This window comes from Polypterus senegalus, chromosome 12, assembly GCF_016835505.1.
Source record: "Polypterus senegalus isolate Bchr_013 chromosome 12, ASM1683550v1, whole genome shotgun sequence".
Lineage (NCBI taxonomy): Eukaryota > Metazoa > Chordata > Cladistia > Polypteriformes > Polypteridae > Polypterus > Polypterus senegalus.
The window spans coordinates 5638383-5656840 of record NC_053165.1 but is presented as its reverse complement, the minus strand read 5'-3'; the positions used below and the strand labels follow the sequence as shown (position 1 = coordinate 5656840).

The window sequence follows — 18458 nt, the reverse complement described above, 5'->3', positions numbered from 1 at the left end:
CTCTATCTGCCTATCTATTGCCGGTCTTCGGTTTCCTGGTAACTTTAAACTGATGGTCGGATGAAAGTGAAAAATGCTCAGTCAAAGGTGCTACAATCACAGCCAATTAAGGGGAAAAAAATAAATGCCAAACAAAAACTAACATTTTGAATAACAATAAGCTTATTACAGCATAAAATATAATGCAAGAACCACTGACAACTCTAAAAATCCTGCCAATATCATTCTGTCCATTTAAGCGTTACGCAATGGAATAGCATCTTGCTCACAACTAGTTTCAGCCCTGAGCCCATTGCTGCTAGGATAGGCTCCAACACCACATAGTCAGAACAGGACAAAACAGGATTGAAATTAAATAGATAGTTACTAAAATGTGATGTTGGCTAAATAAGTCCTAATGTAATATAGAGTATGTCCGCAGCCAAAAAAAACTCAACCTTGCACTAATGTAGCAAGACAAACAGGTGAGAACAGACAGCCCAGATTGACAACAAGCTTATTGTTAACACTTTCAGTGCTATAAATTGTTTATAACTTGAACGTGAAAACTATAAAGTGCTAGAGATGATTTCAACAGAAATGAAAGCTGTCTGTCTTAGCAGTTGAAGTGATTGATTAAAATACACATTCGGGAGAAAATATCTGATGAAGTGCTGGATCTCTAATTTAGCGAAGTGCGATACGAAAGGTGTTGGTTTCTAAAATCAGACCTCTACCACATTCACAGTTTAATTTCTCACCACTGCTGAACTTACTTTAAAACCATGCTTCTGACTTGCAAAGTGCTCTGCGGCTTGCTTACACTTCTAAGCCTCACATTTTTCTTAGTGTCTGGGCTTACCTATCTTTATTGGGGAAAAATGTTTAAAATAATTAATAAATGGCTTGTATGTATGAAATATGAAGAAGCTTCAGGTTAGACATTAGTACTTATTCTATATAAGGCTCATCGAATTTGCCTTTAATATCAGCAGAAGTGTAAACCTCTATAAAGCCTGCACTCCACCATCACTTTTCCCATCCATGTTGTCTAAAAGATTTAATGACATATTGTGATGTACATCGGACTGGTTAATGGGGTTCCATATCTTGATTCACCTGTCCAGGGGATGGAAAAAAGCAGATTTGGCCACATGAAGAGGACAATGGATATAGAAGTCGCTGAGGATTTCAGGCATGAATGTAGGCATAGTGAAAGTTAAACACTAGAAATTGGGGTATAATGTTTCTAGATGCTTAAGAACGACCCCAACCTTGGGAGAAAAATGCTACTTTTGACCAAAAATAATAAAAACATAAAGGTGCAAATATTACTTCATGTCAGGAATAAGATCTCATTAGGAAGCAATGTGGAAAAATTACGGCCAGATTTGAATAGATCAGACTATTAACTGGAGGTGACAGAGAAAGACAGAGGGAGGAAAAAGCTGAGAATTTAACAGTGATGTTAGGTAAATTTCAAATATGTTTCTTTTCAGTTATATAAGCTTGTGTAATTAGTTAATAGACAAATTGTCCTAAATTTACATCCAATTAGTTTACTATAAGACACAAAGGTTGCTATTTTAAGTGCCTGATTCAGTTTCCAAGGACTCTCTGTTTTAAAAAATGTGAAGGTAGCAGTGAAGTTCAAATAATATTCAACATCTCTAATGTTTGTGTATTCAATATGCTTGGCACCCAAATACATATAAACTGCATATGAAGTAGCATTATTTCATTCCTGCTTATTACTATTATTGTTACAATACTTGCCACTCCATTTTATATATTATAATTCTTGGTTTTTGCTTTCACTGTATTTCTTGTTCATGGCTGGGAGAATCTTTTATGATTACAAAGATTTCTAGCAAAGGGGGGCGAAATTTCTAGTTAAGCATTGATTGGTTTCTTTTACCATTACAATGTTAAAGTAATAAAAAGTCTTTCCACATCCTGGCACTTGAAAACCTACAAATCTTGAACACCGGAGCACCACAATTGCTCACTTGCTCAACATAAGGACATTGGAATTGTGTCCCTCTGTAAGTGCCACCCTCAAAACCACATCATAGCACTTGGAGAAGATGATGCCCAGAGTGCTGACATAACACCTCAGCTAACAGAAAAGGAGAGAGTGAGAGAGAGCAAGCATCTTCAATATTGCAGCTACATTCATGCTGCCAAATTTCAATGGCATTTTCTGGCACAGCCTAACGTGGATTGTACATTGAATGTTTATTTTATATGAGCAAAGCCTAAAATCATGAATGATTTTTTTTTGTTGTTTCTGTTCTCTTGTCTCTGCTGAGACAGTACTTTAAGCGGAGAAACTTTTTTAAAGAGCATTTCCAAGCTGTGAACTTGGTCTATTTGTGGAATCTTACATTTGCACCTATATTGAGAAAATTAACATAAAAATATATCGACCCTAGATGGACATAAAGTGGTTCCTAGTTTTCAGAATGTATTTACTAGATTATCTTTCTTTGATTATTAATTCATAAACAAGATGTCAATTTTTTATGTTTTTGATATGTCATATTTTTGTTCAGGTGCTGGGTGACACTTGGTGGGATGACAGCAATTCAGATCTTTTACCATATATGCTTTTTATTTATGTTGCAACTTTATAATAAAATTAAACAGAAATCATTATGGTGCAAATAACAGCAAGGTTTGTCAGTTTCACATCAAACAATGTTTGTTTAGCTTGTTAAATTGTAATGTCACATACCGGTAAATGCACTCACCAGCTCAGTGAATTTACTGTTGAAAAACTCTTTAAAAGCAATGACTAAGTAGCTTCTTATATTCAAACTCCTGCTGACTGGAACACGCTGCTGGCAGAGATAAAAACATCCCCTACAGTTTCCCAGTGTACTCTTAGCAGAGGAATTTCAGAACCTGAAAAACCTTGGAAATGTACACTTCAGAGATAAACAAACATTTTACAGCTGCTGAATACATGTCCGGAGATTCACCCTCACAAATAAGAATGTAGTTCTACCTGGTGAGAAAGAGAATAACCAAGACTGAAGTTATATTTTAGTATTGTTTTCATTTCATTTGCCAAGAGGCAGGTTGCTAAATGTCTATGTGCAATTATTGTAACTTAAGGATGTTGTGTGCAACTAATCAAATACACCAAAAAAATGTTATGTGATGCACAGCAATTTGGGATGCTGTCTCATAGCTTCAGAAACCTGTCCTGACCTCTCTTTGTGTGGTTAACATCTTTTGTCCACATAAATGTTTTCGTCCCAGTGTACGTTTTAGGTTAATGGGCAACTCGATATTTATGGAGGAATATTTCGGACAAAATTAAATAAATAAATAAATGTGTAAATAAATAAAAGTACTGTGAAATGTGAGTATAAATAAATAAATGTGTCATGAAATGAGAGCCTAAATAAATAAATGTGTCATGAAATGTTTTTTGTTGCTTATTTATTTATTTCATTTTGTCCGTAACATTCCTGCAAACCGTCATGAAATACGACTTGAAATAAAATTGTCACTTTCACTCGTCAAAGTTGAAAGGGTGGGCTCTAACACACCCTCTAGTTACAGATTGGTGAATCAAAGCACAATAATTAAAAATAATTAAAATAATTAGAAAAATGCTTACTACTGCCGATGAAATGGATTCTGCCGAAGATAGATATTACTTATTTCAGAGAGAGAATTGAAGATTTATCGGAAGAAATTACAATGTTGGCGGCCCTTTTAGACTCTGATATAGATGAAACTATTTTTGAAATTATCGAAGAACAGGTGAAACGGACTCGACTACACTCCAGTTCTGGTGACACAGTTTCCTGCTCTGGACGTCCATCCTTTGACATTCCAGCTGATTCAATAGAACACCTTCTGTTATGCGGTTTAAAAGTACGACAGATTGCAGATCTATATGGTGTATCGGAGAAGACGATCACAAGGCAAATGAGCCAGTTTGATATACGGTAAGCTGCAACGGCTGTATTAGTTTAGGTACTTTGAAATGGAATGCCCAAAGCAACTCCAACTAATATTCTGAACTGAGTATTTGACCCTTGTTTTACGAGTCAGGTGCATATTCACAGCTACTTTTTCAAACAACTTTGCCACTGATCAGAGCTGTAGAGTATTCTATTGACTCTACTGGAATGTCAAAGGGTGGACGTCCAGAGCAGGGAACTGTGTCACCTGAACTGGAGTGTAGTAGAGCCCGTTCCACCTGTTCTTCGATAACTTCAAAAATAGTTTCATCTACATCGGAGTCTAAAAGGGCCGCCAACATTGTAATTTCTTCCGATAAATGTTCAATTCTCTCTCTGAAATAAGTAATATCTATCTTCGGCAGAATCCATTTCATCGGCAGTAGTAAGCATTTTTCTAATCAATTCTTGTGCTATCGATTCACCAATCAGTAACTAGAGGGTGTGTTAGAGCCCACCCTCTCAACTTTGACGAGTTTGGTTACAGTTTTATTTCAAGTCGTATTTCATGACGGTTTGCAGGAATGTTACGGACAAAATGAAATAAATAAATAAATAAACAACAAAAAAACATATTTCGTGACACATTTATTTATTTATGCTCTCATTTCATGACATTTATTTATTTAGGCTCTCATTTCATTACACATTTATTTATTTATGCTCACATTTCACAGTACTTTTATTTATTTACGCATTTATTTATTTATTTAATTTTGTCCGAAATATTCCTCCATAGATATTGAGTTATATGAAAATATAAATGCTATGTCATGAGTGTTTTGCCTTATATGTGATGCCACTAGAACAGTTTCCATCTAACTTTTACCCTGTAGCATAAAAAGTGAGTTAGGAAACATAGAAGATTGAACCGACTTTGGCCTCAACTGACTGCAGTTTTCAGATAATGTGATATAAGAAGGCTACATGCCAAGGATCTCAAGCTCAACCCCTTGGGAATGATTGGTCTGCAGGATGGCATTCCAGCCACATTCTTTGAGGCAGCTTTTTAACGACTTCAGTGGAACTGTTTGCTTAATAAGGCTTCTCATTCGCATATTTCCACAATATATTAGGTGTTCCATGACTCTTAGATATTGGATTCCTTCCTTAATTACACATTAATAGTTCAGGACATGTGAAGACATGTGACACAAGCATTGGCATGCAAGAGCCCAATGACCACAATGCCATCATGTGCAACCGTTTCTGAGCATTTGAAATGATCTGAATATAAGCTAACTGGAATAAAGCAGCATCTACCACAGGCCGTCAAAGGTTTGAGACCCTTGCACTTAACCACTTATAAAATATGCCAGTGAGAAATAAATATAGGCATAAGGGAAAGTGGTATTCCTTACAATAGTAGAATGGAGAAAGTGTACCTTTCTATTATGACAAAAATGTCTCCTTGAGTTACCACAGATACTTAGGCATAAATATTATGGAACTGAGAAATAAACATTACTAGGCTCACAGCTCTAGGCACCTATGTTCAATTTTCAGTCTTTTATAGAATTTTACACATTGACTCTGTATTTAATTTTGTTATCTCCATGTACTCTTACTATTTCTGGATGCTTAAAAGACTATAATGTTAAAAGTCAACTCTAAACTGAAGTGAACTAACTGAATATGGGCTTGTGTAAGACCTTGACCGGAGAAGAACTGGCATTCCATACTCTGTGTGGTTTATGAGTAGCAAAATGTATCATGTCGACTACGGTTAGCAGACAGAACAGCAAAAATATGAGTAAGAAGAGTAATAGAAAGGAAAAAATGATACTGGACCTCAAAGTGCTAAGCTGCACTTTTATTTTTACCATTTTGTGACTGGCTTGTTCAGAAGCTTGGGCCTATTAATGCAGAAATTCTGTTGTTACACTAGCAGACCAAATGCAAATAAATAACTTCTCAATTTGCTGAGGTAGTGATTTTCTTTTAACAAGCTGAATCACTTCCCAATCTCTGTTGTATATTTAAAACTTGACTAACTTTCAACAAGTATCATTGTTGCTTGTGACTGTCATGATTAAATTTAAAATACCTCTAAGATGTACAATTATTCCTGGGAACCAAAATGGCCATAATACTCATTTGATATGAGGCTTACTCATGAGTTGGGTTCTGACACCAGAGAGACTATTTTGTCTCTGTATAAAAGATGGCTAGAAATAGGACAAGAGCATTACCTCTTTTGATTTTATTTGGAAAGCATTGCTAATTTCCAATTTCGGCTTGCTTTGGCAACCTTTTTCAGAGTGCACCGTAGATTTATTTGCTCTAGTTTCTTTTTGCCTGTAATTTTCTTCAGCTCTGTAGTATTTAGCTTTGGGAGGACTATCTGGAAAATGGGACAAAGTTAACTTGCAAACTCTGCAATTCTCTGCTGAAACACAAAAACAGCCAATCAGTTACTTAGAGCCAAGAGTGTCTCATTCCATCTAGAAGCACTGTCACTAGCCATGTAGCAAAAAATACTGAGAAGAGGCAAGAGCTGATTGGTTGTGTGAGCTCATCATAATGATAATGTCATCTGTCAGCTAATTTACCCATATCTGTGACACGAGACTCAGTAATTCACAGTCAATTACTGGTCTAACATGTATCTTAACAGTCAAGAGAGGCTCCCTGTTATACTTTGAAATACAGTTCAGATTTTTTTTTATTCAGTTCATGTTCAGATATCTTGGGGGAAAAAAGGTCAATTTTAAGATTTCGGCAAATTTTTACATCATCTCATTATATCATCATCTGCATTTTAATATCTCACAGATATCTTTAAAAAATTACAATTATGTCATGTTAAATTTAATGTTTTCAGAAGCACCATCTCTTTAAATACCTCAAATAACATTCAAAATATCTCAATATAAAGGAAATCACTTTAAGAAATCTTAAAATAAATTAATGTTTTTTAAATGTTTGAAGTAATGTTGAGATAAAGAAAATTTTAAGATACCTCACAATAAGTACATTTGTTCACAACTTTACACAAACAGGCACCAAAATATAAAAAAAGAATTCAAAAGTGAAAATAGTAGCACAACATGCAGTGACCTTTCCCCCCCAATACGCTAAAAGAAAGGCTTTTCATACTTTTGCCTTTCATTTAATTACTATTGCTGTTGCTTTCATTGAAAAGCAATCAAAAGTGAAAAATTAATAACAATATGAAAATGTTTATTGTTTTCATTAAATTGTCATATCATTTTCCCTGCTATCTATCATTTGACCCCTGTGTATTATATATATTCAATTAAACATTTCTTTTTCTGAGATGAATGCAGGTCATTTTTGTGTGCATATTTTGAAGGGACCTACTCTGTATAACACATGGGTGTCAGAGATGGTAATGCTGCCGCCTCACCACTCAGAAACTCAGGTTGATTTCCTGGCTTGGTCATTGCATGTGTGGATTTTGCACATTCTGTCAATATACAAGCTGGTTTCCTCTGGGCACTTTGGTCTCTTCTAGTGAAAAAGGGTATGTTTTAGAGAAACTCCTGAATCTAAACAAGCCCAAAAACAGTGATTGTGCTCGGCAAAGTGCATATTGCCTGATGGTGCCAGGGTAGGCTCCAGCTACCAACAAGCCTGAATTGACAGGAATGTGTTCTGGACATAAATGGATGTTTAACCCTTTCATCTTGTGTTTATCTGGACCATATTACTGTGTACTTTGTGAAATGTGGTTGAAGCTGATAGTCAGAGACCCTTTTTAATATAACAACATAATTCATTTCTGACACATTTGCACATAATGACAATACATAACTTCTTTGAATTTTGTTTTACTACTGTGAGTTCATCTCCTTCAAAATTAAGACTTTTATGCACGCCACTTGCAGTAAACCTATATAAAGAAAATAGGGGCCTGAAGCCAGTATTTTGAAGAAATCGTCTGCAGCACAGAGAAAAACGTGCCATCACCCTTGCCAGACAATGACACTCAAAATGACCAAGTTAAAGAAAGAAAGAAAACAAGTTAAAAGAAAGCAAATCAAACCAAAAAAGGGAAACATGAATCAATCATTGAATAATCTAATAAGAGCTGCCTTTCAGCAAAGAGGTTTTGAGAAGTTGGCAACATCTGAGTGCCATTGATTGGGCCAGGGAAAACCATTTAAACAGAATCATATACAGTTTAAAATACTTCACAAACACAAACAACACAGAATTTATATTTTGAAAATAATGCATATCATTGTTATCCTTTGAGTGTTACTTGAAATATCTTGTGTTTTATGTAGCTAATTTCCTTTTTCTTTTTTTAAAGGGAAGTCAAAAACACATTTTATTCATTCAGAAGTGAAAGTAGACGGGTAAATTATTTGATGGGGAAAAAAAAAAAAAAATCGCAGTGCATCATTCTTGTAAACAATCAAAGGATTTTTCTTCCAAACCCACTGGGCTAATAAAAAAAATAAAAAAAAATACAATATAACAGCTTCATTTTATTACTATTGCTGTTGCTTTCATTGAAAAGCAAACAAATGTGAAAAATGAATGTCAATATGAAAATATTTATTTTTTCATTAGGCACTTGGTATGGAATAAATAAAATTAAACTTCATTCAATTAGCACAAACTTGCGAAAAGATAAAATGCACGCCAAGAAGTCATTTATTTCACATGAATAGCAGGATCTATTATTGTGGGCTTTCATTATTATGCACAATGACTTTTTATGGTTTTGACAAAAAATCTCTGATGCCACATAAAACTGAAATAAATAATACAGAAATAAGAGTATTACGCCCATTAGTAGAAAAATGAATATTCCTATCAATCCAATTAAACATAGTAAACAACTATCTGATCTGTACAAAAGTGGCACTCCTTTAGACATTCTTACCTTCATTTTAATTAAACAAAAATCAATATAATGCTTAAAGGTGTACTGCTCACAGCAAAATTGTTCATTTTTGGGAATGATATTGAGAACACCAGATATAACCAGTAGTGAAAAATTATATTCATTCAGGACCAGATTTACAATTTAGGCATGTACGGCACTGGCTCCAGGTGGCTGGCTGGCTGGCTGGCTTGCCACTTGATGATTGTTTCTTCAGTTTAAGGCTGGCAATGACCAGTAGGTGATGTATCTAACACACTATCAGTATCACAGTGACACCAACCCCCTGAGGAACTGCCAAGGCATTTGCCAAAAATGTTCTTCATTTAAAAAAAACACTGTTGCATTTGTAATCAAGTAAATTAACATATGCTGTCTCCAATGTGGCAGTATCCTACTTGAAAAGAATTAAACATTAAGCACAAGGAGCCAATAAACAATGAGAAATATAAATCAATAAAGAGTGACCTGTCATATGACTTTTAGTGTAACTGGGTCATTGTAATTGTCAGAATGGTTGTTGCTCCCAACATGAAAGTATTTAAAAAGTACAATGGTCAAATGTCTTTTGAGCATGGAGAATATTAAGTCAAAGTCCATGGTATGGTGTACAGGGGAGGTAGAAATATGTATGCAGAGTTGTGGTGTGACTCTGTCATTAAGTCTAACATGTAAATGTTTGTGCTTGGAGGCCCCTAAGCGGTAAGTTCTTCAATGGATTCATATATATATATATATATATATATATATATATATATATATATATATATATAGGAATGTATATATGTATAGGACAAAGATTTTTCAATAAAACACCTGTGTCTATAGGTCTGAGTGGTAAATCTGGCCCTGAATTTATTATTGGTATAGTATTACTGAATTACTGAGTGTCATGTAGAGAGAAAAGTGTGATGTGTTGGTGAGACAACAATTGGGCACAAAACCTCCAGTGCCTTTAGATTCTTGAGAGATAAATCTGGCCCTGAATTCTTCATTATCTGTGCCATTGTGTACCTTTAAGCAGAATCAAAGTTTGAGTGCTATAGCATGTCCTTTTTATAAATGTTAGTGATAAGTCATGAAATGATAAAAAAGGCTCATTCAGACACAAAGCAGTGATTTGAAACAGCCAAGGCAGAAAGTATTCAGTTGCAAGATGACACGTTTCAAGTGAGAAATGCACAGCAATAAAGAAAACGCGGCGGCTCAATTACAAGGAAGTTACTTACAAAACTGTGAAATGGGTGCATCTAGCTGAGGAACATTTCCTCCTTTAGCATTCAGTTTTTGGACCTGGGTAGGTGGTACAGGTTTATGGGACTGGCCTGTGGCACGGTACATTGCTTGGACCCAAAGAATGCGGTCTTGCTCGTCATCACTAGCAAAAATCACCGTGTCACCCTCTTTGACAGCATTAAAGAAGGCTCTGCCACCATCCAAACCTGAGAAAGAAGAGCAAAAAAGTAATTATCTGAAAGCTTGGCAGTCAGGTATAACCTCGCCCTTTACCCTTGTTCCTCAATTTATTCTAGCATTGTTTCTTCAGTTCTTCCATTTAAATGAATCTTTTTTGCTTCTATTATTTAATGTGATTTAAATGACTTGGTCATGGTTTTCTGAATTTTCCCTTTTGTTCTTGTCTTTTAACAATTTACTTCTTTCCGCAGATTGGTATTTTGACCTTTGCATGACTTTGACTCTGCCTCTGCCCAAAAGAAATGAAAGTAAATATTTTGCTTTTACCTGCATCTCTCAACCATTGCTAATGTTATACTTCCTATCTTTCCAACCACCTCAAGAGCTCTTCTTAGTTTGTCCTAACCAAATGTCTCATACTGACAAAGACACGTGTTGAAGAGCTGCTAACCTCCCCACCTTGCTGATTAAGAGTGACAGCTCAGAGGAAACTGCATTTTTGAAGTGGCCAAGCACAAGTGTGAGGCTGGGGTCCATTAGAACCACCACACTACACCTTTGTTTCGATCGCCTGACTGACTTCACGCGTCACCCAAGCTGTATACTGAACTTTGTATGAAGGTCAAAAATTCTTCTGGATATACTTCAAGACAACACCTTAATATAAACACATTGACCAAGTCCTCACTTTTCCGGGGCATGTCAAGGGCTTTCCTTGATGTGCACACAGGCCTCTGACAAGACCAGAGAACACGGTATCACCATAAAACAATGAAAGAGGAATATTATAAATACATAAACATGGTTTTAGACAATATGGTGAAAATAAAAATAATACTTCTAATATTACGAATGAAGAGGACTCAAAAGCAATTTGGTACTGGTTCCAGGTGTCTATCTTTAACAAGAAAGAATACTACAAGAGGTGAAACTTGTGTATAAAAGGTCAATTTTCTGTATACCAAACACAGAATGTATTTTTTGTTTTCTTCATAATGTTTAATGCATGATGCACGATGCCATGTCATTCCAGTTTTATTGTTATATCCACATAGACGTTGTTGCTGTGCGATTATAGTTCAAGATACTGTCACCAGACAGTATTGCTTCCCACAGTTTAGTATGCCATTAAAAAGGGAAAATGTCTCCACTTTCATTCATATTTCTGTAGCATCCTTGAAGGAGTGATTTATGAATGATATTTTAGCAACAAAATGGAACAACTTATTAATTATTGGTATAATTACTTCTTGCTTAAAGACTCCTCTCCCTTCATTTAAATGGACACAACTGAAACTATATTCTTCTATTGCAAAAACTGTACTAATGCTAATTATTCCATACTGTCATCCCAGACTGTCCATCTGTTCCACTGTACATTTCAGTTTATAATAAAAGTTTATAATCTTATTTAAAGATACTTTATTTACTATTTATTCTGAAATGTATCCTTCTTTATTATGTAGAATGTATGGTGATGATGAACTTCATGAATGGCACTATATAAAGTTTAATTTATGAACAGACTGAAGCATTACACTCTTCTTTCTGTTACATATTGCACTAGTGTCTGTTCATTCAAAAATATTTTGCCATTTTCTGTTATTTTAAAGAATCTTGAAACAGTACCACAAACTTCTCAGATTTAATTTATGCACAGCTGTAATATAATGCAACATTCTCAGACTCACTTAATCCAATACAGAGTGGGTTAGAAGACACAGTGTAATATATATTCATAATACTTAATTAAGCAATTAAAACAAGCTAAAATTAGCCTAAATACCAGAGTCCTTATTTATGTCCAGAACAGCTTTTACAATAAAAAATTGTACTTTTGTAATGGTGTTACATGATGAAACATATAAGCAACAAAGTTAAGTGCATTTCCTGCAGGCATGCTGTGTGTGCAGTTTTAAAAATGATAATAATAGAAAAGCATTGTGCTTGTGTTTGTGTAAGCCCGAGTCGACAACGCCCTCTAGTGCACGTGACAGCATGAATAAAGCAAGAAGCTCGCTGAGATTTTTGTGTATTAGATGGGAAGGCAAAAAATTTCCCTGCACTCATGTTTGAGCAGAGTGTGCAGTTAATTGGCATTATAACAAAACTCATATTGAGTACATTTGTCTATTGTAGTCTTGCTGCATTACACCAAATGAAACTGATAAAAGCAACATAGTCATACTGAGTTGGTAAAAGGGCAACAATATGTCAAACAGAGTCTTGTAGTCAGCATGACGATACAGGCAGAAATCTAATCAGTTAACCTAACAATAGCATGGTGAAACTGTAGGAAATTCCAGGTTGGTATGCATTGCACATACTGAGAAAGGCTAAAAGGGGCTGTAAGATTTCATAGGGGCTCCAAGGTTTCATGGGTAGTTCCAGTGACCTTTAAGAAGAAGAAAAAAAACATAGTGGAAATAAAATGCAAATAAGGCAATCTTGGCTCCAACTTCTTCCTAATTGTAGTGGACTTTCTACCTTACACTCAACAAAAGGAAACAACAAAGTCAATGAGAGAAAAGAAGCCTAACCACAGGCTGACTAAAATTAGACAGAGAAGAAGCAAAAGTAAATAACAAAAATACAAGAACAAGTCCACAAACACAGAGAAACCAAACAAATGATAGCACAGAAGAATGCATAAAAAGAAATGTTAGAGAGAGAAAGATGCAGCTCTGCTTTAAATGCAGTAATATGACTGAAGAATAATGCTAAATAACTTAAGATGGACGGGGTCCAGCAACATGTGAATGGAGGGTGAGGGGCAGATTCTAAAACAGATCCCAATTCTGCATTTAACCACTCAGCTCTACTTTGAAAACCTTGAAAGATTTCTGACCATATCAGTCCTTAATGTGTTTCGGCTATGCTTGTAAGACAAACTTAAGTTATGTTTTTGACACATCTTACACTGCACAGATTTTTGTCAGTGCTTTATTACCTGCAAAAACTTGGCTCTAATTTTCAGTACCAGCTTAAGCCTGAAGAAGGCATGTTAAAGTTTGATAAACCTTTTGTATAAACAATCAGAAAACCTGTAGACAATTGTACAGAATTTGGATCTCAAATTACAGAAGTTCATAATTTGCAGATTTAATTTTCAGAGTATATTTGTATATTCTGCCAAGCACTGGAAGGTCAAGTGAACCACTTTGTGCATCTGGGATATTTGAAGAAGTGTCAGAGAGGCTACGATACTTACTCTAGGTTTTATGCTTACAAATGTTTAACATTCTAATACTAATCCTCTGGTACAAAGAATACACAGTCCCAAAATGTAACATTTGCTTATTTAATATGGCAACATAAACTGATAAAAAGCACATACACAGAAGTTGGGAAACCACATGCCATAATGCAAGACACAAAACTTAACTCGTGAAGAACCACCACTTGCTTATTATGCTTGTTTTATATCATTAATTCCTCCACAATGCAAAAGCAAAACCATAGGATGGTAATTTCTTTCTCATTGATACTGTTCTGGAGTGTCATATAAAGAACATGCAAGCACAAAATCCAATTATGACTACACACAAAATTTGGTAAAGGACAGAAACAACACCTTAGGCAAATTTGCAGACATTCTTCTCTAAGGAGGTATTCTACATACTCAGAAATGGATTAGCACCACTAAGGCTATTACAAGAATCAATACTTCAGAATCAAGTCAACACCAAAATGCTGAAAACATAATGGTACTAGTTTTTTTATAGTATTGGTACCAAAGTGAAAGTCAGTACCACAGTGGTGAGTTACTGCAAGCAGTTGTAGTACTTCTGAAAGCACAATAATATGTGATAAAAGTAAAGACTAAACATGAAAATGGCTAACAGTGATGATTATTTATTAAAAAAAGGCCAGAGCTAGCTCAGAAATAGATTCATGTGTGCACTTAGAAATCATGATGTCACTTACTTGATGCGAGTTATAATTATTTAACTTACAGATGTATTAACTGCTCTAATACCTACTCTTACACTGTCCCAATAACAGAACAGAAACTTTGCATTCATTTTCTTATTGTTTGTGTATAGATATCTGTCTGAGTATCCATCCATTTTCTAAGTAGTGTCAGGGTCACGCAAATAGGACCGTGGGTTGTAGGAGGAAATTGCTCATCAGCAGTGCTAACAACAACTGTAGCGAGTAAAAATCAAGTCAGGTTTCAAACAAAGAGGCTAGCTGGCTTGTATACACCACTGGTGAAATGAGCTGCTCCATTTGTTAACAGCAAAATAAAATGTATATTGTGCTTTGAAGTAACAGAGTAATATGACATGTACTGTGATGCAGAAATGCATCAGAGATATGCAGTTATACCAATACAGACAAAACAGCATACTGAATGCAAATCTACAAATACTAAATTTGTATGAGTAGTTTAGTTTTTAACGTCATATATTAAAAAGTTGTGTTGGTGAATGTAATGCAGTCTCCCAGATACAATTATCTGAATGCAAATAACAGCAGCCCAGTTAATTAACATATTCTGGATTTATACACAGACTAAGCAATAATGAAGTCTGATCACTTGTACTTTCTTTTACAAAAACTAAAAGGGAAAACAGCGTAACACTCTGCACCACCAGCCTACCAAAGAGTCAAGTGGCAGAAAAAGCTTCCCAGCTGCAATAAACACCATCAATCCTTATAATGGTTTAAGGAACAACTGTTTCAACAACAATTACATATGATAAGCATGGCTTAAATTCTCACTATATTTGTCCTCAATCTGAGAATGTTTCAACACCCCTTTTCTTAGAGTGTATAAACTACACACCCCAGTATTTCAGTATCACTAAAGCACTCTTTGTGCTTGCTGTTTGACTAGAATCTCACTGTTGCTTCCATACCTACATATGCTATAAAATGCAAATTCAGTTGTGCAAATTTAGCTTATAGCTTCCATGTCAGACTGTTTATCAAATGATTTCTCTGTAAAGTATACTGTGATTGAGAGGAGATGAAAGGGGCTGGAAGAAGTTGTTCATAATTTTTTATATATTTGATAAATTGTTTTCATCTTCAAATAGGCTAAATATTCCAATGATTTTTTTCACATTAATAGCTTAAAACAAAAAAAAAATGGATGGAAAGAGACTGCTATAACAGGTCATTGCAGAGAGGTGGCATCATTTCTGTGTAAGTAAAGCTAAATGAATATTACAGAAATAAACCTGCAGTTGAAGAAACACCTTGTGATGTAACTGATTGGGGCTACAATGGATCATATTTGGTATCATATGGTATAAATACAATGTCACAATGACAGCTGAATCAAGAGTTCTACTTGTGCAAATTCAAAGACTGAAAAAAGTATAAAGCATCAGAACATCGCCTACACCCACTTTGTTCTTCATGATTTTTCTTCATTTTCAGAAACATCCAGAAAATTTGCCGAAAACTGCACTAAATTATTTCAAGATTTAAAGGCTTCCTGTGCCATTCTAGTCAATAAGTGATATGAATCTTAAACCTCACATCTAGTTATTTATCACTTTACCAGCAGTGTGCAGTAGCTTCATTACAGGGCCTTTTAATAATCTTCCAACTAATCCAAGGTTTAGTCCTAATAACAGTTTGTCATTCTTTTCATTCAGATTTTTCTCTGCCATTAAAACAAATAAAACGGTAAGTAAAAGACTGAAACATATTTTTGAGTGGAATATTAAACGGGAATTTCTAAGATAATAGTAAATTATTAAATTAATGGAGAATATTAGCCACTGAATATTTTATGTCAGAAGATTTCTCCTCTTGTTATGTTTTGCCAGAAAATTACCTATAATGATCGTCATGCTTTGCTAGCATGGCCAGTAGAGGACGATTAAAGTTCTTTTCTTGCGTGAATGTTGTCAATTTCTGTTAAATTGACATGAATATTAACTCATATTGCCAGCATCCTCCAGTTTCACCAATACTAATGAGGATGGACACTGAAGAATTCTTTTTTAATTTTCTCATAGTAAATTTCACCTCTTTAACTTAAACATGCTTCTATCCATTATAACTGTCCTTTGTATGTAACCCAGGCTTACTGTATCTTTATAGGATGCACTGACATGAAAGATTACAATTTAAAATTTCAAGCAAAAGGTTTGATTGGAAGCTCATTACATTTATGATCATGAGGTACTTACTGCCATGACTCCAATAGACTAGAATCACTAATACAAAACAAACATAAACAATAAACACAGCATTGACAATGAATGCAACCTCAAACAATAGACAAAAGAAACACAATTCGAGTATACACAGTAAGTCAGCACAAGTAGCTTCTGATTACATTTATGAACTAAAGGTAAAAAAACTCACCCTGACACTATATTCACGGACCATAACCAAAGTGGCTTTAGAGCAAAATGTATTACATTTATTCAACTATTTTATTTTAAAGACCTATGCCTTATTTGTTTTTGTTGCATATACAGTATTGGTTTCTTTATTTCATTGTATGGCTAGCAGTTATTTTTTCAGTAAGGCTTATGCCATACTTCAGTGCCACCACTTCCTAACAAACTGAGTGAACAAGGACACTATCTTATCTGTCTTCCACTGACCTTTCTCTAACCACCTTGGAGTACTTTAACTTGTGAAACTTGTACCACTGGTGGCATGGCCACAAGAGTTACCACTGCCAGGGTACTAAATCTTATGCCCCAAGTCTGACCTTTTCAACATTTCACTGATTGCAACTGTAATTTATATCTCAGCATTTATTTCTCAGTTTGTCCAGTTGCACTTTAAATATGGTTAAACATTTAGTCTTAATGTATTCATTTGAATTAATCTTCACTTGGTGGTAAAGTGGTTGTAGCTCACAGCACAAGGCTTAACTCAATGTCACCTACAGTAAGTCAAGGAAGTCACTGACATAGTAGCCAGTGAGTTGAAAAAAAACTGATTATGTCCTCAGACTCCAGAACAATAAATAAAATAACTGGAGGCGTTTCACTGTCTTTGAAGAGCCAAACGGTTTATAGCCCTTTGGAAAAACATGCATCCGCAAGGTCAATGGGTTAGTTGTTCGTTATTCAAAAATTAAATGACAGCCTGTAACCTCTGATGACATTCAATTTACGTTTTAAAAATTCGAGCACAAACACAGTTTAAAAAGTAAAGCAAATAGAGAATTACAGAATAATTATATATTCAAAACAGAACAGGCAAAACAGGTAGAAAAGAAGACTTTCTGTATAAATCACAAAACATACAGCTGACCCATAAAAAGTTCACTGTGACTAATAGTAGCTTAATTCAATTGTGAACTTCCAGAGAGGACCAGGAGCACTAATCTTATAACTAACCACATAATTTTGGGATAGGTGGTGGTCTTAATAGGCTCTCTCTAAATGTGTTGTTTTGCCATTTTAATTACTGCTGTTGCAGTATGAGTTATTGGCCAAATTTTCCTACCTCAGTTATTATGTTGAAGTCAAATCATATTATTAGTATTATTTTATTAGCGCTTAAATGACAATATCAACAATGAAAATTTTTCAACAATTGTCAATTATTCATATGCAACAAAGGACTGATCTTTTTATCCCCACTCCTGTCTGCATTTTAAACTGCTCCCACGCAAAAAGTGCCTTCATTTTACTCAGTCATGGCTGCAGCAGAGAATAAAAAAATTCTGTGAAATAATAAATAGATGAAACTGTTATCAGCACACTTTCATTTTAAGGTCAGATCACACTATTTCAGAGGAGCCAAGGAATGTTTAAATGAAACAGTGCTGCCAACAGAAAGTAAATTAATGATGTAATTACACTCTAATAAATAGTGAATGGTGTGATCATGTTTTGTAGAAACAAAAGGTTTTGACTACGTTAATTTAATTTTTGAAGTAAACTATGCATAAATGTATTATATGTTTGTATAACAGACCTGCATTTAACTTCGGTAATGGCTTTGTACAATTTACCAGCAGGTGCCTCTACTGGCTGAAGTGAAATTTTGAGCCCCAAAAAATGTGTAGAAAGTTCCAGAGACTGCTGAATTTGAACACTAAGCGTGATATGGGAAACAGACCTGAATGGGTCACCAGATCATTTTGGGGTACTTGAACACACACATCCAAACTCACTCACACAGGAAAAAATTAGAGTTGTCAATCAGAAATAGCCTAGCGATTTACATTATGCACAACCTTGATAGAGCGAGAATTCAGTAAGAGATGCAACTTCACAAAAACAGAATACATTTCT

At 34.9% G+C, this 18458-nt stretch overlaps 1 protein-coding gene across 16 annotated transcripts in view; it reads right to left on the bottom strand.

Moving 5' to 3' along the window:
- Positions 1-18458, bottom strand: part of cadpsa (Ca2+-dependent activator protein for secretion a) — a 364578-nt gene that overhangs the window by 148455 nt on the left and 197665 nt on the right. For all 16 annotated transcript variants that reach the window (XM_039771426.1, XM_039771431.1, XM_039771437.1 and 13 more), the window contains exon 11: positions 10047-10259. In XM_039771426.1, the coding sequence (XP_039627360.1) occupies positions 10047-10259 (213 nt within the window). The remainder of the gene's footprint in view (positions 1-10046; positions 10260-18458) is intronic.